Below are 19,129 nucleotides of genomic sequence, written 5' to 3' on the forward strand. Positions count from 1 at the left end.
GAGTCAGTGGCTGTCAGGAGAATAATACATTGCTGTAATAAAAGCCGCGCATCCTTTGCCTGACTGTTAAGCGGTTCTTGGAGGCAGATTTCCGGTCAGCCTGTGCTTATTTCCAGCCTGTCCGTCTGCTGCCGTCAACCGGTCCAGATCACACTGAAGGCTTGTTCTGCTGCCTCTTCCCTTGTCCCATCTGTCTGGTCTCAGTGCGGCTCAGAAAATCGAACTGCTTGCCTTTCTACTGTTAATTCAGTAGCATTTTTAAATTCCATAGTCTCCTCAAAGATCTCTGTTTTGTGCGCCCGTCAAGCACAGGCATGTTGTTTGAGGAGAACATGTCTTTCTTCACAGATTGTCTTTATTTCTGACGTGTTCTCCCCTTTCCATTGCAGTCTCTGATTGCAGTGCAGCACAGCCCATACGTGAGAGGGGGCCAGACGGGGCGGAGCTGTCTCCACCGTGTATCGCGTCTGACTTCATCCAGCTGCGCGTATTCAGCTCCTCATTTCTAGGCTGCAGTGGAGGTGGCGCTGTCTACCTCTTGGTGTAGGCGGGAGGGCTAAATCTACCCCACAGCACCTGTCACATCAGCGTCGCTGACCTTTTCCTCCTCGAGGAGCAGGAACTGGAGGCGACTAGCAGGGACTGCGGAGAGCAAAAGGCTGCTCCCCGCGGGCAGAGGTCGGAGGCAGCCGAGAGGCGTTACAACTCCAGGTAGCCGCCGTTGCTTTGTGAGCCTCTCTTGGCTCATAAGCCCTTTGGATGCCCACCTGGCATCACTGACACGCCTGCTCACAGTGTGCAGAGAGATGCTAGAGTCAGGTGGGAAGTTTTCCAGATGGCGAGCTTTATTGGACCAGCCTTCTCTGGCCTTTGGCTTTCTCGGTTTTCTCCTAACCCAGCTCTCCGGAAATAGGGAAATCTGTGCCGTTCTCATGACCATGCAGGTCAGCTGATGCATGGGCTCAGTATCAGCTAAAGAAGTGTCTCTTGGAAAAGTAGATTTTTCTTCTGGTCAACCTCCCCCAGTAAGTATTAACTAAATGCATTTAAGTTATTGTACAAGGGCTTGAGATGGCCAAGGAGCAGCCTCCCAGTGTTTCCAGCTATAGTTTAAAACAAATGGAGGTGCCTGGAGAGGGAGATGCTGGGGCTCAACTCAGGGTCAAAACCATCCTAGTTAAATGCTGTACTACTGAGCTACAGCCACAGGCCACCCCTCCTTTAACAATGGTCTTAATAAGTTATGAAGGCTGGCATTGACCTCATTCTGTGGCTCTTGCAGGCCTTGAACCCGTGGCTGTAGGCCTGGCACCATCTTTCGTTGCTTGGCTGTTTCTGTGCTTTTAAAGAGAGGCTCTTTCAGCCCACACGGTGCTGGAAACTCCTTATCCTCCTGCCACTACCTCCCAAGTGCGGATTTTATACACACGCACCATCGTGCTTCCCTCCAGGGACCTTCTAAAACCTCAGCATGGAGGCCAGAATGGAGAGTGTTTGTCTAGGGTGCAGAAAGCCTCCATCTGTTCAAAAAACAGCCTATAAGCAGGGCACACTAATACATACCTATCATCCCAGAACTGGGAGGAAAAGGTAGAAGGGTCAAGGTTTGAGTGTTATCCTAATGATGCATAGCAGATTCAAGGCTAGCCTGGGCTCCATGAGACTCCACCTAAACAAAATAAATAATTAAAAATAAGATCGGCATCAGTGGTGTGTGTGTGTGTGTGTGTGTGTGTGTGTGTGTGTGTGTGTGTGAATGTGTAGAGCCTTACTCTTCAAATGTCTTCGTGTTGTCAGCTTTGCACACGGGACAAATCCTTTTAGCCTGTTACAGCAGACAAGGGAGTACGTTGTTCCTTTTGGTGTGCATATCCATTAGCCCAGCCTCTTGTGACAAGTCACAGTGCCCTCCTGAGAGACAGTCGTCGTGACGATGCCAGTATGCATTCCATGTTTCATTTCCTGTGCAGTCCTTAATATGTCTCCTGTACTCTGCAGTGTTTGCTCAGGATTGGCCTCTCGTTACTACAGAAATGTGTCTCACAACACTTTGCCACTTAGCTGGAATAGAAGACAGCAGAAAAATTAGCATTCCAAGATGCCATGGAAAAGAAAAATGTAGAATGTTCTTTCTACACTCTTCAATCAGATCTTCAAAGTAGTAGTCCTAGAATGGGCCTACTGCCGGCAGGGGATCCATGGCCCAAGGCTGGAAAGTACCCAGGAGCCTCGCAGCTGCAGTCTGCCATTATGGTTGGGAGCATTAAGTGGCAGACCCTTTTGTCCACAGAAATATTCCAGGCTTAACTATCCTCTAATTTCTTCATCAAAAAAGGTGGCTTATGCTTTATTTTTTGTTTTTCAAAAACAAAGCTTTAAATCACATTTGGGACATCTGAGAGCCAGTTTGGAGGCTCAGTCAGGAGAGCACAGTTCTTACAGGCCCCTGACTGAAGGTTGCTCCTCTTCTGTATGGGGAAGCTCCTTCCTTTGGACCGCGTGCACAGCTTCAGGTGGGACGCACATGCAGTGGTGAGGGAGAAAGGGGACACCTCCCTAGCCACTCAGATCAGCTGAGTCAGTCCCAGCGACCAGTGGGTTGACAGATGTTAAAGCCAGATTGCTCGCACATCTTTGCTGGATTACACATTTCCTCTTCAGCAGTTGGGGCAGACAAGGGTGGATCTCTGAGTTTGAGGCCAGCCTGATCTACAGAGTGAGTTTGATGTCAACCAGGGCTACATAGTAGGACCCTATTTCAAAAAATGAAAATAAGGAAATAAGATTCATCTGGAAACTTGAAGCTAGCTTATTTAAAGAGATACTCATGCTGTTGTGAGCTGTTGCTGCGTTTGGAAATTGCTGTGCTCTCTGGTGCTCCTTAAGGTAATTATGATTGCACTTGAAGATGCGAGGCCACATAGCCTACTTTGTTTCTGGTGCTGTGTAAACACTGACCAAAAGCAAGTTGGGGACAAGTGGGTTTATTTGGGTTACCCTTCCTGAACACTGCTGAGGAGATCAAGCCAGGAGCTGAAGGAAGATCTCACAGCGGGAACCGAGGCAGAGACCATGGAGGAACACTGTTTATCGGCTGGCTCTCCAGCCTGCTCAGCCTGCTCTCTTCTACAGCCCAGAACCATCTGCTCAGGGGCAGCACTGCCCACAGCAGGCGGGCCTTCCCACATCGGTCATTAATTAAGACATTGCTCTCAGGGGCTGGAGATACAGTTTAGTGGTTAAGAGCTCTGTTGCCCTTCCAGAGGACCCAGGTTCGATTCCCAGCTCATGGAGGTTCACAACCACCTGTCATTTCAGTTCCAGTGTGTGTATCCAACACTTTCTTCTGGCCGCCTATGGCACCAGGCATGCACATGGTGCACGGACATACATGTACGCAAAGTGTCCATAAACATGAAATAAAATAAAAATAACTTAATCCTGAAAATGTTTTCAGCAACATGCCAGCAGGCCAGTGGGATGCAGATAAATCCTCATTTATGTACCTCTTCCTGGTGATGCTAGTTGTGTTATGTTTATAAAACCTCGTGACTACATCATATATTCACATGTACTCCAGCACGTGTTCTCTAGATTACTCCATGTTTAAGAATGTCTGAGGCAACAGTTACTATAGTCCCTGTGTTGTTCATTTGAAATATTTTTTACATAATGATGGATGATTGAATTGTTTCTGGAAATTTCTTTATTAGATTATTTTTTCTCTCAGACATGAAGAACAGTCTTTCATGTTGTATGCATGCTTGAAGGATTCACGAGATGAAGTAAGATTCCTTCAGACGTGTTCTCGGGTTCTGGTGTTTTGCCTTCTCCCTGCGAAGGATATCCAGTCTCTCAGCTTACGTATAATGCTCACAGAAATTCTCACAACAAAAGGTAGGCTTATAAAATTAATATCACTAATGTGATGTGTGCAAACCAATGTGCTATATACTGTGATTATATTTCATATAACATTTGTGCAGATCTTAAATATTTTGGAGCATATATGTGGGTTGTAAGGTATTTTAGACATTTCAAGTTTAATTGTTACATAAAGGCTTTGACCATATAAGCTAAACTTTAAAAGTTTATATGCTATATTGCCAATGCTATTAATTTTGACACAGGAAGGCCACTCTTCATGTTTGCATGGGAATCACTCATTTAGAATACGTTTTGGGTTATCCAGGCCAGCAGCACATATATTAAGGAATCTCCACACAGCACCCATGCATACCAACTCTGACTAGCATTATATTTTTCTGTAAGTTTCAATGGTATTCTGCTACAGTTAATTGTACAGCTCAGTACTTAACCGGAATAAAAACTGAAAGCGGGCAGGGAAATGGCCCAGTGGTTAAAATGCTAGCTGTGAAAGCGTGAGGACCGGAGGCCCACACTTGTGCAGCCCCAGGCCTGGGCACAATGCACAGACTGTATCCTAGGGCCTCGCTGGCCAGCCAGTCTAGCCAAAGCAGAAATCCAGGTTCAGGGAAACCCTGTCTCACACAGTAGTTGGGTGGAGCATGCAGAGGACACTGAATGTTGACCTCTGACTTCCGTATGCACAGAGTACATTCACTACAGGGAGAGAGGGAATGAATGAAGACAGATGGAAGAAAACATGACCTAAGACAAATGATCCCTAAGTAAGAATCTTAAATAAGAGAAATACAGGTGTTGAATATCTCCTTTAATAACAACAACAACAACAACAATAATGTCTCCGTTATCTTTGCCTATCAGCTGAAATGCTAACCACAGACAAGGGCACTTTAAACCTAGTAGGGTGGGTTTGTAATGGTGTTCTTCACTTAAAGAACGTTCTCCCCAACATCTGCTTTGAACACATGGGAACATTGACATCTTTTTAGTAGATTAAACTGATGAAAACATAATGAGTCTTACAAAAAAGCGAGGAAAATCAGTGTACTTAATTTTGACACTTTTCATAACCGTGTGAGTTCCAAAAGACTTCTTTCCATTGTTCTTTTCACGCGTTTATTAAAATAATCATGGATTATACCATATGTTAATTATACAGAGGGATAAGCAGTCCTGTGTGTGTACATGTATGTGTACACATGTACACATTCGAAAATATTCAGATTATGAGAATTCCTCCCATTTGGCTGGTGGAAAATGTTTCCCACATACATTCCAGTTCTGTGCTGTGGAATCTGTTTTCCTGAAGAGGAGTATGTTTTTCAGTGGCGCTTTCTCTTCTTTCCTCTAGTCTTGAAGCCAGCAGTGGAATTGCTGAGCAATCCTGATTACATTAACCGGATGCTGCTTACCCAGCTGGAGCACAGAGAGCAGATGAACGAACAGCACAAGAGAGCCTACACGTACGCTCCTTCTTACGAGGAGTTCATCAAGCTCATCAGCAGCAACTCTGATGTGGAGTTCCTGAAGCAGCTCAGGTACTGAGCTGTTAATGATAGCACCACGGAGAAGGCATGATGGTCCTCCCTTGCCTAGCTAAGCTGTGTGTGTGGGGTGGTTGTGTGTGCGGGGTGGGGGGGGGGAGAGAGAGAGAGAGAGAGAGAGAGAGAGGGAGAATGAGTGTGCGTGTGCGCTTGTTCATGGGCACATTTTCTTTTCAAGGAAGTGGAAGTGAAGGCAGTCCGTAAATTTTCTTCTTTAGTGACAGTTGCGTTTGTTCAGCCTCTCTTTAATAGAGGAATTAGAATTAATTTTTTTCAAGGCATTAAGTTTTCCTAAGAATTTGGTAATAAGTTTGAAAGCCTGTTGTTGTTTTAAATAACAATGTAGAACATTGTGTTGATTTTCATTTGTCTTAGAAAATGAAGAGGCTAGAGCCTGGGAACAAGGGCTTCCTGACTAAATTATTTTGAGAAATCACGTTTGAAAATACCGCAGGCATCACTTCTACGGGAGGGTATCTTTGGAATGCTTTTGGGTGTTATTCTCATAGTATAGGCATATAGACTGTGATTATTTGGTATCATATTGTTTGTGACTTTTCTAGGCTTTTTCCCCCACTACCTTTTTGTTTTAATGTTCCCAAGTGGTAATGGGAAGCAAATGAAACTCTTGAACATCAATTTTCATTTTTGTTAATAATTTTAGTAAATCGTTAATAAGAGAGTAAAATATTGACCCGAAATTGGACATTCAAATTGTTCAGAGATGTTAGGTATGCCATCCTTCCTTTGAGTGAGGGTTGGCAGTGAGACGGCCTGAATGTGTGATCTTCCTCTGGGTGATCCACCACCTCGGAGACATGCAGTGTCTTACCAACTGTGTCAGGGTTGTTCTTGGTCTCACCAGTGTATAATGACCAGTTGTATTGTATAGCTTTGTCTATAAGTAATATCATATCTATGAACATTTTATTTGTGCAACTTATTTATGCATCTCCTCTCATGCATAGTAAATAGTAAATGTGCCAAATGGTAAAGAATTACATATTTTATATATAATATTATATATTATCTATGCCTGAATCAGCAAGTTCCATCTTGAGAAGTCTAACACTTGAGCCACATTTATTACCCTACGTTGACAGGTTCTGCCCATTTCTAGATTCTTCTTAACATGGCTTCTTTTGAAAAACAACTCACAGAATCAGGTGGGGTAGCACATAGTCGGATCCAAGCACTATGGTTCTCATAGTATGTTCCAAGATGGCGTAACTAATGCCTCTAATTCCAGGACGGTTTTAGTGTCCTCCAGAGAAGTGTCTCTTCCCGCTCCTCTCCTGGCGGCCACTAATCTGCTTCCACTCTTCATTCTCTGCCGGGGCTCCCGGGCAGCACGTGTCTGGTGCTGTACAGAGCAGTGCTGTCAAGGTTGACCGACTGTCGCACACCACACTCCTTCCCCGCTGGGTAGAACAGTGCCAGTGAATGAAGTGGATCATATCAGACAGTGGGCGGTTTTGGGGTATCTGCCCTATGATCCAAGCACTCTGGAGACTAAGGCAGGGGAGGGGGATTTTGAGTCCGAGATTAGTTTAGGCAACATAGCGAGACTCCGTCTTAATAAAACAAAAAGAAGAAACTTGCCAGTCACACACTTGTGTTCTTCTTCCTAAGTCCTGTATTCACACTGAGCTATTTCTCAGTCTGGGAGAGCTGTTCACACCTGTACTTGCATACTCATCTGACTTTTTTTTTTTTTGAGTCAGGGTTTCTCTGTGTAGTCCCGGCTCTCCTGGAACTCACTCTGTAAACCAGGCTGTCCTCAAACTCAGAGATCTGCCTGGCTCTGCCTCCTGAGTGCTGGGATCAAAGGTGTGCGCCACCACCACCTGGTCATCTGACATTTTTCACTGACTTCCTTGTGTGCTGTGTGGTATGAACATCCTCTATGGAGTTCTCATTTCTCCCAGGACACTGTTTAGGAGCAGATGATGATGCCTGATGTCCAGAAACTTAAAAGTCTGAATTCTTAGCCAGTTTTCTTCTAGTAAAGATTTTCCAGAAGAAAATCAGATATAGACAGTTTGGCCATGCCAAACAAGTTTAGGATGGCAGCCTAGCCTCCCAAGTGGCAGATTCAGTGAAGCCATCACTATTCACTGCTGTTCTAGACCTATAGATAAACCTTGTATTCTGTGTACCAAAAAATTCTGGTACAACAATCTGGTGACATAGCCAAGTGTGGTAATAACTTTCAAAGCAATTTTTAAAAATCAGAACTAATTATTTTAAATGATCAAGTACTGATTTTTTCCATAGGGCAGTCTTGCCTTCTAATGTTTGAAGCAGGGTTTCTTGTTTACCCCTCTGTGTGCCAGGCTAGCCTAGGCTTATAAGTTTCTAGGGAATTTCTGTCTCCACCTTCCACCCCGCTTTTGCAGTGCTAAGGTTGCAGCTGCATACTGCCTTACCTGGCTTCATGTGGCAAGTGCTTCTACCCACCGAGATGGGTCTCCAGCCCTGTCTACTGGTTCCTAGAACCATCTGCCATTTCTGCTATGAAACAGACAGTGGTAAGAATCAGTAGTTTTACACAGATTTTCTAGATACATTTATGCGTATGAGCATTTGTCTGCATATATATATGCGTACCACGTGAGTGCCTGGCACCCTCAGATGCCAGAAGAAGGCATTGGAGCTCCTAGAACTGGAGTTACAGATGGTTGTGGGCCACCATGTGGGTGCTAGCAACTGAACTCAGGTCCTTGCACGAACTGCAAGTGCTTTTAACCACTGATCCCTCTCTCCAGTCCCACAGTGTGCTAGCCAATAGAGTTTGCCGTCTAGGAGAACTGCCATTAAACAAGAAACCCATGGCAGCATCTGTTTCTGGATGAGTGAGTCGTAGTAAGAACACAACAGATGGCTTCAGTTGGTCGAAGATTACACTGGAATCTCAAGTTCTGCTTTTCCGCTTTCTTCCCTCATCTCTGTGAGAACTGAAGTCATACACATGGCAGCATGGAAGGGTGGCATACCAGGACTCCTCAGCAGAGAGACCCAGACAGCAGAACTGCTGGCCTGAAGGCAGATTTTTTTTTTTCCTCTCTACAAACGGTGGTATAATTCACATGCCGTAAAACTCATCATTTAAACTGTACAGTTCAGTGGTTCTCATAGTATGTTCCAAGATGGCGTAACTAATGCCTCTAATTCCAGGACGGTTTTAGTGTCCTCCAGAGAAGTGTCTCTTCCCGCTCCTCTCCTGGCGGCCACTAATCTGCTTCCACTCTTCATTTTCTGCCCGGCCCCCGGGCAGCACGTGTCTGGTGCTGTACAGAGCAGTGCTGTCAAGGTTGACCGACGCTGTAGCACGCCACACTCCTTCCCCGCTGGGTAGAACAGTGCCAGTGGATAAAGTGGATCATATCAGACAGTGGGCGGTTTTGGGGTATCTGCCCTATGAGCCACACTGAACCTCACAGTGCCTCTTCAGCAGCAGCCTCAGTGACTGTCCAGAGTAAGGTAAATGCTGCCTGCTCCTCCCTCCCTCTTCCTGCACCATGTGCCCCTGGAGAGTGCTTGTCGGGGAGGAGTCGCGGGCACAGACTCCACAAGGTCCATTTCCTGTGTCTCTCCTCTCCCACTCTGCTTCTTGGTCTCCTCGGTGTTCTGAGGCTTTGTCCTCCTGGCCGTTTACAGTGTGAGTGAGAACTTAAGTCCTCTCCATCTCTAGGAGGAGGAGGACTTGGGTGCTCTGGTGATCAGATAGCCACGCCCTTAAGTAGCTTGTCTTTGAGAAGCAAACTACATTTTCAAGTTTAATTAGTTGGAATAATGGCTAAGTCTAGTTGGATGGCACTTTTTTTTTTTTTGACGATTACCCTTTTAGAAACTTTCAGCTGAAACCCTTCTTACATAAAATTGTTGAAGGAGGGAGCAGGTAGAATAATGATACGTGAAGGCACTGGAGAGATGGCTCAGAGGGAACTAGGGGTCGGATCCCCGGCACCCACATAAAATCTGGATGGCTATGGCAGCTTTCTTGAACTCCCCAGTGGCAGTATGTGGGGGGCAGAGATGGGGAATTGTTGGGCAAGCAGGCTAGCCAGACTATCTCAAATGATGAGCCCTGGGTTTCGGGAGAGACCCTACCTCAGTATATAAGATAGGGAGCAATTGAGAAAGAACATAGCATCAGTCTTGGGCCTCCACGTGAAGACATGTACTTGTATGCTCCTACACATGTGAACACATACACCAAATACATATAAAAGTAGATGTATGGAAATGTCACAGAGAAAGCTATTTGTAATGATAAATTAATTTTTAAAAACTGGGTTTTTTTTTTGAAAAATCATATGTGACTGGCAATGTCAGTTGTAGGGGAGGGCATGATAATCCAGAAGTGTTTCTAGTCCCTTCAGCAAGCTTGACAAAGACCCATGGGAGAAAACACCATGGCAGGCATTTTCCTTGATGATAGTTGTATGCGTTCAGAGTCCCCTTTAGAACACCTGAGAAAATGCCCCACATCCTGAGACACCTTCTCTTGGCACTGTGAGGCAGCTCTTTGGGCTTTGTTGCACAGGATTCCAGGCAGTTCTGTTTGACCTGCGCTGGAGTATCCTTTACCTGTGAGGATATCCTAGGGACAGAACTGTGACTAGCCTTTATTCTCTGTGCCTTGTGTAGCAGCATCTGCAAAGGACTCCCAGTGACCGCTCTTCAAAATATAGATGACGTGTCTATACAATCTTTGTACTTGGTCAGTTACTATTTGATATAAAATTTCTCTCTACATAAGGCTCAGGTCTGCTGACTGTCACCGACTGTCCAACTCACTTTTCATTAGCTGCTTGTCCAGTCGATGGAGCGCAGACGTATCAGTCTGCAGCCCCTAATGGAGCTGCTTTCTGTGATCATAATCAGAACTCGTTAGATGTTTCTCCGGTACCGTTAGAGTACCCTGCTGTCTGGCTGTATTAGTGTTCAGGTCACTGTATTCAAATGGAAACTGAGGCTGTGCTGCCTCAGGCAGCGAGTGTGCTTTATTTAGGCTAAGGAGCTGATGCAATCATTTAGTTTTATATATTGCATATTTGGGAGATGATGCGTGTTTTCTAAAGGAAAGAAAGTCACTTGATTCGTTTAGGCTGGAATGCATTTAAAAGATGAAGCAAACCCGTTGAAGTAAGTATTTATAGTTTGGGACTAATGCAGTTATTTTCTGCGATGCTTTCATGGCGTTATTAGGATATTCCTATGGGATTACTAGGGCTAGACACACTCCTTGCCTGCACATGGACTCGTAGCCTGTAACCCTGTCAGAGGCTACAGACCAGACTCATCTGAACTTTTTATGGTTTTCTGGAAGTAATGATCAGTACTGCTGGCCTACAGGAATTCAGCATGTGGATGGCATCTTAGCTGCAGGACACTAGAGAACAGATGCATAGGGATCCCTGGTGTCGGTGGTGAGAAGCAGAGCTCAGAATGCAGGTGCAATCGCTAGTGGCACACACAGTCAGGACCATACTAGCGAAGCAACTCAACGCTCCTTTATTTTGAAGATGAAGTGGAGTCCAAGTTCACAGTGAAGGAGGAGTGCAAGGTTCTGCCATCACAGAACCGCTAGCAAAGGAATGGACAGATTTCAGCCCTGGACAGCATCCAGGGCTTGTCTGTATTGGAAATTCTCCAATTTATTGTAGAATGTACTTGAATGAAGTATATTTGTTCCTCAATGGAAATATACAGATACCCGAACTTTCTGCTAGGAATTTTTTCTAGTTTGCCTTGTGAGTGTATTGGAGGGTCAGGCTTCTGCCATTGTCAGAAGCAGTACCTGAAATGAGCAGACTGAAGGAGGAAAGATTTGCTCCAGTTTTAGTCCGTAGTCTTTCGGCTCTGTTGCTTCCAGCAAAGTCTGATGAAGCAGAACATTAGGGCATGGAGCATATGGTGGAGCAAAGCTCTCGCCTCATGACAGACAGGAAATAGTCAGAGAGAGAGAGGGGGCCAGGGACGAGACACATCCTTCAGCAACATGACCCTGGTGACCTACTTCCTCCTACCAAGTCCCTCTCCCTAGTAACTGTATCATTAGCCCATTGGGGAAGCTCTGGTACTTCAGAATCCAGCCACCGCTCCACAGTGTCGTCCGCTGGAGACCCAACCTCCCACCACATGAATTTTTGGGGCTGTTTATCCCACAGTGGGGAGGAACGGGCCATCAGTATTTTAGAACTCTCCCCAAGCCTCTGCACCACATACTGATGTAGCGTGTTTCCCCATGCTGCCTGCCTAAAGTCTTGGTAGATGTCATGGTAGTGATTCTGTGTGTGCTCTAATTTTTTGAAAACAGTTTGCGTATATGACAACTCCGTCAAGGGTGTGTGTATCTTAGGGTCATTATTGCTGTGATGAAGCACTGTGACCAAACCAACCTGGGGAGGAAGGAGTTTTTTCGGTTTACACTTCCATATCACAGTTCATCATCTGAGGAAGTCAGGACAGGACGACAAGCAAGGAACCAGGAGGCAGAAGCTGATGCAGATGCCATGGTGGTGGTGGTGGGGTGCTGCTTACTGGCTTGTCCTCCTTGCTGCATGTGGTTTCTCTCTCTCTTTCTTTCTTTCGTTCGTTCGTTCGTTCGTTCTTTCTTTCTCTATTTAGACAGGCTTTCTCTGAGTAGCACTGTCTGTCCTGGAACTCGCCGTGTAGACTAGGCTGGCCTTGAACTCTGAGATCTACCTGCCTCTGCCTCCGGAGTGCTAGGATTAAAGGCATGTGCCACCACTGCCCGGTTCCAGCTTGGTTTCTTATAGAACCCAGGATTACCAGCCCAGGGATGGCACCACCCTCCCCTATCAACCATTAATTAAGAAAATGCCTTACAGGTTTGCCTATAGCCTGAGTAATGGAGGCATTTTCTCAACTGAGGCTCCCGTCTCCCTTATGACTCTGGTTTGTGTCAAGTTGACGTAAAACTAGTCAGCACACTATTGTCTGGACATTCTTCCTTTTACTGTACTTTTTGTGATGGAGCAATGGTGTCTTTATTACTGACCATTAACCTTGGGCTTCTCTGCCATGGTAAACTCTACCTTTGAGGCTAGATAATTTATCAAGGTGAGGGGTTTATTCTATATTGTAGAATGCTCAACGGCATACCTAACTGATACCTGATGCCAGTATTACCCTGCAGCCTTACCAACTAAAAATGCCTGTGGACATTGCCAAATGATTCCTGGGTGCAAAATGTTGCCCTTGAATGAGAGTTGCTGAATTAACTATATCTTGGGATTAGATTCAGCTGGAAGTCAAAGAAACCCCACCAAATGATGATGGCTTACTCAAAGTTCAGCGTTGCCTCCCAGCTTTTAGGTGCATTCAACCAGTAACATTTCTGAATGGGAAGGTATGCAATGTGGTTAGTGTAGTAAATTATGAAACAGTTGTCACAGCAAGCTCACCAACATCCATCACTTCACGCTATAGTGCATTTCTGTGCTGAGAACACATAGGGTTGAGTCTATTAGCAAATTTTGAGCCAGTAATACAGTGCTAATGACTGTAGTTACGTGATGTACCTTAACACCCCAGAACTTACTTACCTGATATATCTGGCCCCTTGCATCCAGCTCTCCTGCATCCTCATCCCTTAGAGACGTTGATTCGCTCTCTGCTTTTATATGTACAAATGGAGGCCAGACTTTGAGTTGGTGTCTTCCTCTAATCTGAGACAGGGTCTCTCCCTGAACCTGAAGCTTAGCAGTTGGTGGAACTCACTGGTGAGCAAGCCTCCAGGTACCTCCCTTGTCGAACTTCCTAGCTCTGGGATTGCGGGTGCATACTGCCACATCTGACTTTCTACTTTGTAGTGAGGGGCTGTAGGCAGGCCTGTTTTTCGTCCTGCCCGGCTCCCGCATGGCTAGCTTAGTCCCAGAAATAACAACACACAAATTGTATTCATTTAAGCACTGCCTGGCTCATTATCTCTAGAGAGTTAGTTACTGACTAACTCTCATATCTTGATATTAACCCATATCTAATAATCTGTGTAGCACCACGAGGTGGTGGCTTACCGGGAAAGATTCAGCATGTCTGACCTGGTGGCTGGCTCCATGACGTCTGCCTCATTGCCCTCTTCCCAGCATTCTGTTCTGTTTACTCCGCTTACCTAATTTTCTGTCCTATCAAGGGGCCAAGGCAGTCTCTTTATTGACCAACGAAAATAACACAATAGACAGATAACCCTCCTCCATCATTTCCCCTTTTTTTGTTTAAACAAAAAAGAAAGGCTTTTATTTTAATATAGTAAAATTATATATAATAAAACAGTTATTAAGCAAGAATTATAGTTATAATATTTATAACTATATCTTTATCATAATAATGGAAAATTATGACTATCCATTTTTTAATTTCATCAAAGACTCCAGAAGGATATAATATTATCTAAGTCCAGAAGGATATAATATTATCTAAGTAAACAAGAAGTAAGCAACTTCCAAAATTCTAGAAATGACAGAGACATTTCGTTGCCTGGACAGTCATCCAAAGTTTCTCTGTATCGTTGGGGCACCCATCTTTGGCCTTCAGGCCCATAATATCCAGAGACGTTTTTATGAAGCAGGAAATTTTAAAGGCAGTTTAGTCATTATCTGTTGTGTCCTGTAGAATATCTCGCAGACCCTTTTATGAATCAGGAACCCTGAAAGATCATCTTATCTTTAGGCAAGTTTAGCAGTCCTCTCTCTGTGGGTTTTCTGTGTCCAGTTTATATAACAGTCCAGGCAAGAGCAGTTTTTTGTCCAAAATGGCTATCAAACTTCATAAGGAGCCTCTTCGATGCCCATCTTCCTCTTGAAGTAGATTGGTGCTGCCAGGAGCAGACATGTCTCATTGTCATGAAAAGTCCTAAGTTATTAAAACATTAAATGCCATGTTCTGTAGTCTTTGAAAGATACGAAGAATGCATATCTGAAATATATCTATGCATATCTAGAAAATCAAACTAACATTACTATAAGCTTGACTATTATCAATGATTATCCATTAACAACCTATATTTTTAATTATATATTACATTTTTAAATGAACTACATAATCATAATACCTCAATCAAGATCAGAAATATATATACATATAACAAAATTGACCTTAAAATCCATACCAATATAAATTATTCATATCTATATCAGGTCTTCAGGTTGAACCCCAATTTCTCTCCCTGAGTTTTTATTAACTGTGCATTGTTTACCGTATTCTATGCTTATAGTTTAGTGAGATAGGATAAGTGTTTGTCATGCAAGCACTAGAGATATGCAGGTTTAAAGCTATTTCAAACAAATTCCCACAAAGGGGGAAACTTTTTAATCCACCGTTGTTCAGTGTCTAACACGCTATTTGTTAAGCCCAGTGTTGTGTTCTTTATAATCATCATCTTACCTGGTTATTCATGTAAATTAGGTAAAATTATTTTCATTCAGTTATTAAAGGAAGTAAAGTGACTCAGCCAAGATGATATAGTCAGTAAGAAGAGCTGGGACCCGAGCTCAGGACTACTTGACTTTAAATTCCATATTTAAAGTCGGGTGACTGCTAACAGGTAGACAGAACGCGTCAGGGGCCGAGCTCCTGGGGATCTCTGTGAGTCTTTGCTGGGAAGAGCGCCACCAACTGCTCTCTCGCCTGCTCCTAAGACAGCAGTGGGCTGCCTGCTCATCACCGCCACGTTCTTTAAGTTCTAGATTTATTTCTGACCCCTTATTTAAAAAGCAAGACAAAGTCAAATCAGTTTGTATGGAGAACACTTTAGAATGTTTAAAATTATGGGGATGGAAGATTATGAAAATGGTTTCCCCCTGTACACTGACATTGAGAGGCTATTTCCTCTTTGCTAATAATGGGCAAGGGCATAATGGATGAACAACCTCAGCACTCAGAATTTGCAATTGAGTGTTTTTCTTTTCCTTTTAAATCTCAAAATTATTTTGGTGCTTGTATTACATACTTTTGCATCATTATGATTAAAAAAAAAAACACTTGAGAGAAACAGCGTAAGGGAGGAGAGATCCCTGACTCACTGTGTCAGGGATGCCGCTTGGTCGTCTTGGGTGTCTCCCTTTATGGTGACTGGAGCCTGTGACAGCTGGTTACGTTTTGGTGGGCTGGTAACAGAGGGTACTAGTTGGTACCGGGGTGGATATAAAATTCAGAAATGTACTCCTGGTGACCTAATTCTGCCATCCAGGTCCTCTCTTCAAAGGCTCCACCACCTTCAAAATAGTGCCACAAACTGGAGACCGAGTGCTCTAGATGATGACATCTTTGGGGGCTGTTTCAGATCCTAAGCACAGCTCAGCATTTGTACAGGAAGATAATGCATTGAAATTATTTAAATTGCATGCTTTTGTGAAGAACATAAATTACTTGAACACTTAACTGTTTTTGAACAATGACTCTCAAAACATATTGTGAATTATGAGCAATAAAGTAAGATTACATTGTAAAGGACATAAAAGAAGAGATTGAGCATTCTTCAAGACAACCTCATAGAGCGCATTAGAAATCAGTGGGCAGCACAAACTGCTAAGCAGACAGCGAGTGTGGGTGGACAGGGGATGAGAGATCAGTATAAAATAGTGACTCCTGGAGACATTTATGAAAAGAACAAATGAGTGTAAACTTAGTTTTAAGGAACCACAGGATGATGTGGGATTTCGTAGGAAAATAGGCTCTGAAAATCTTTTTGTTTTCTATAAAGTAGAAACACATCAACTTGAGAGTGGAATTCCTTCTGTTGGTGTTTTCATAGCAGAGGACACAGGGGCGAGCTGAGTGTGTCGGACGACACACTCATTCTGGGTGAGGAGGAAAAAGAAGTCAGTATTACTGCAACTTGAAATGTGAAGGAAGGAAGTTCCTTATTTCTGAAACTGAGAGGATTCGTTCTGTGCTTAGGTCCGGAACAGCGCTGCCCTGTGGATTGGGATCCCCACCTCATGGGTAACTAACCACCCACCACAGTATGTGCACAGCACTGCCCTGTGGATTGGGATCCCCACCTCATGGATAACTAACCACCCACAAGTCAGTTTGTGCACGGCGCTGAGCCCAGCCTTGCACAACCCTGACTGTTAGCTGTAGCCATTACTGTTATTACAGCCTATAGGGCAAAGACCACAAACCAGTTTGCTTTTGTTGTGAACATTCATCAATTACTAGCTACTAATTGAAGTGCATGCAGTGCTCAGTTTGGGGGCTAGATGAGGCCCAGTAAGAAGCCCCTTCTTTTTTTTCTTCAAGACAGCATTTCTCTGTGTAACCTTGGTTGTCCTGGAACTTACTATGTAGACCAGGCTGGCCTCAAAGTCATGGAGATCCACTTGTCTCTGCCTCCCGAGTGCTGGGATTAAAGGTGTGCACCACCACCGCCCAGCCGACAGTGCCCTTCTTTATTCTGAGATCTGAACCATTTCAGAGTCATGAAATGAGGCAGAGGTTAAATTACAGTTTGATTACTGGTAGATAATTGAGAACTCATCCTTCCACGTGTAAGCCGTATACTCTCTAACAGAGGCCCAGGATTAGTTTGTCATTTTCTGACTAGAAAAACTGGACCAGAATCAGCCTTCCATATCCCTGCTTCTGCCAGCTTCCCCATCTCCCTGGCAGATCCAATGTCTTCCTCTAGCTGCCTCAGAGGAAAAGAACATAGCCCCTCAAGAGGAAAGTGAGACAGAAGGCGTGTTTCGTGTGCTCGGTCTCTCTTCACCTGCGACCAAGTTAAAAACCCCCTTCTTCACGGGGAGGAGTGAACTTCAGGGGGATTGAGAGACACCGGAGCTGCACCTTCTTATACTTGGAAGGAAGCAGCCGGAGTGGGGACGAGCTGTTTTCCCTTCCAGAAGGAAGCAGTATTGAGTTCCTGCAGCAGCAAATGGAGAAATGGGGGAGTGGCACTCTGGTTACGTTAGCAGCTGGTTTTTGAGTGGGCTGAGAACGCTGGCTTTGGGGAATTTGCCAATTTCTGCTGCGGGCACAGCCATTCTCAAGTCACCAACTTGTTGTCGTTGAATGTAAAGTTGGGAAGAGATTGTGATTGTAGTCTTTTATGAATGGAGTATTTCCATGCTAATATAATAGAGTAATCTCGTGGGCGGTGTTACTGGCGCGATGAATAAAATTGTTAGGAGAGGATGATGCTTGCTCTGTCGTGGGGTGGCCAGTCACCGTTCTAATCAGAAATACAGTTCTAGAGGTAGATAAGGTGTCATAGCATGAAACAGCAGCCTAGGGCAGTGGTCCTCACCCTTTCTATTGCTGAAACTCTTTAATACAGTTTCTCATGTTGTGCCGACCCCCAACCTTAACATTGTTTTATTGTTACTTCATAACTGTAATTTGGCTACTGTTATGAATCATAATATAAATATCTGACATGCAGCCCTCCCCACAGGTTGAGAACCAGTGACCGAGGGGCTGGGAAGGAGGCTCAGCAGTCAGAGAGTATTTGCTGTGCTTCTAGAGGACCCACGTTTCCTTTCCAGCAGTCATGTTGGGCAGCTCACAACTGCCTGTAGCTCTAGGTCCAGGGACTCCAACACCCCTGATCTCTTAGGGTACTGCACTCGTGTGCACATACCACACAGAGACAAACACATATACAGGCAAATAATTAAAAAGAAATCTTTTCCAAGTCACCCTACAGTGATCATTCATGCTTCTAAAGTAGTAAGAACTTGGGCTCACAAGTCATAGAAAGCCAGACATGGCGACACAGGCTGTCATGTCAGTATCTGAGAGACTGGAGCGAAAAAGAAAATGACAAATTTGAGGTCAGGTAGTGATACCCCATTTTCAGGACACTCTCCTTGGAACCCATGCTGGGTTCCCAGTAAGAGCTAAAAGTAAAGTTAGCGATTGTCAGGAGCAGAAGACAAAATTCTCAGATCATGACTTAAATAGGATTAACTGATGAGATGAAGTTAAACACGATATCTTACTTCAGGTAAACTTTACTCAAAATGCATTATAAAGTCATTAGAGAAGTTTCAAAATAAACCATAAAACTCAGCAGCAAAGTAATGTTCAGTAAATGTTCTGAACAGAAATGTATAATAAGCATTGAGAATAAAACTAAAGACAGTGATACTGTATGCATACTATGTAAGTGAGCGACCGTGACTGTAGTGACTAGTAGACCTAGTGCCCTTCTCCTAGGGGCACCAGGAGAAACTATACAGATAACAATGTGGCTTTCTTCAGGTTAGCCACAGCTCATAGGCAGGGACAACATGACATTGGTGATTTCTGTAGCATGTAGTGCCTATAGGTTCTGGGTCCTAGAAAATGAGTCTGTAGAAACATTGAGTTATTTATGGTGATAAAAAGCGTAAACATAGGGCTGGAGAGATGGCTCAGCGGTTAGGAGCACTGGCTGCTCTTCCAGAGGTCCTGAGTACAATTCCCAGCAACCACATGGTGGCTTACGACCATCTCTAATGAGATCAGGTGCCTTCTTCTGGCCTGCAGGCATATGTGCAGACAACATCTTATACATAATAAATATTTCTTTTTTTTAAAAAAAGCATAGACATAACATTCGCCAATCATAAGCAGCTGGAGTTTTTGACACCTAGAAGGTAGGGTCTTACAGTGTATCCCAGCTCTTCCTGAGTGCATGCCAGCCCCCATACCTCAACCTCTTCAGTGAAAATCGTTAATAG

At 44.3% G+C, this 19,129-nt stretch overlaps 1 protein-coding gene across 1 annotated transcript in view; it reads left to right on the forward strand.

Moving 5' to 3' along the window:
- Snx25 (sorting nexin 25) overlaps nt 1-19,129 on the forward strand; it is a 116,075-nt gene that overhangs the window by 45,690 nt on the left and 51,256 nt on the right. Inside the window, 2 exon segments of the mRNA XM_085680272.2 lie at nt 3,731-3,897; nt 5,240-5,426. Coding sequence (XP_085536398.2) covers nt 3,731-3,897; nt 5,240-5,426 — 354 coding nt within the window.

The sequence above is a fragment of the Myodes glareolus genome, chromosome 23, assembly GCF_982192425.1.
Source record: "Myodes glareolus chromosome 23, mMyoGla1.1, whole genome shotgun sequence".
NCBI classification, from domain to species: domain Eukaryota; kingdom Metazoa; phylum Chordata; class Mammalia; order Rodentia; family Cricetidae; genus Myodes; species Myodes glareolus.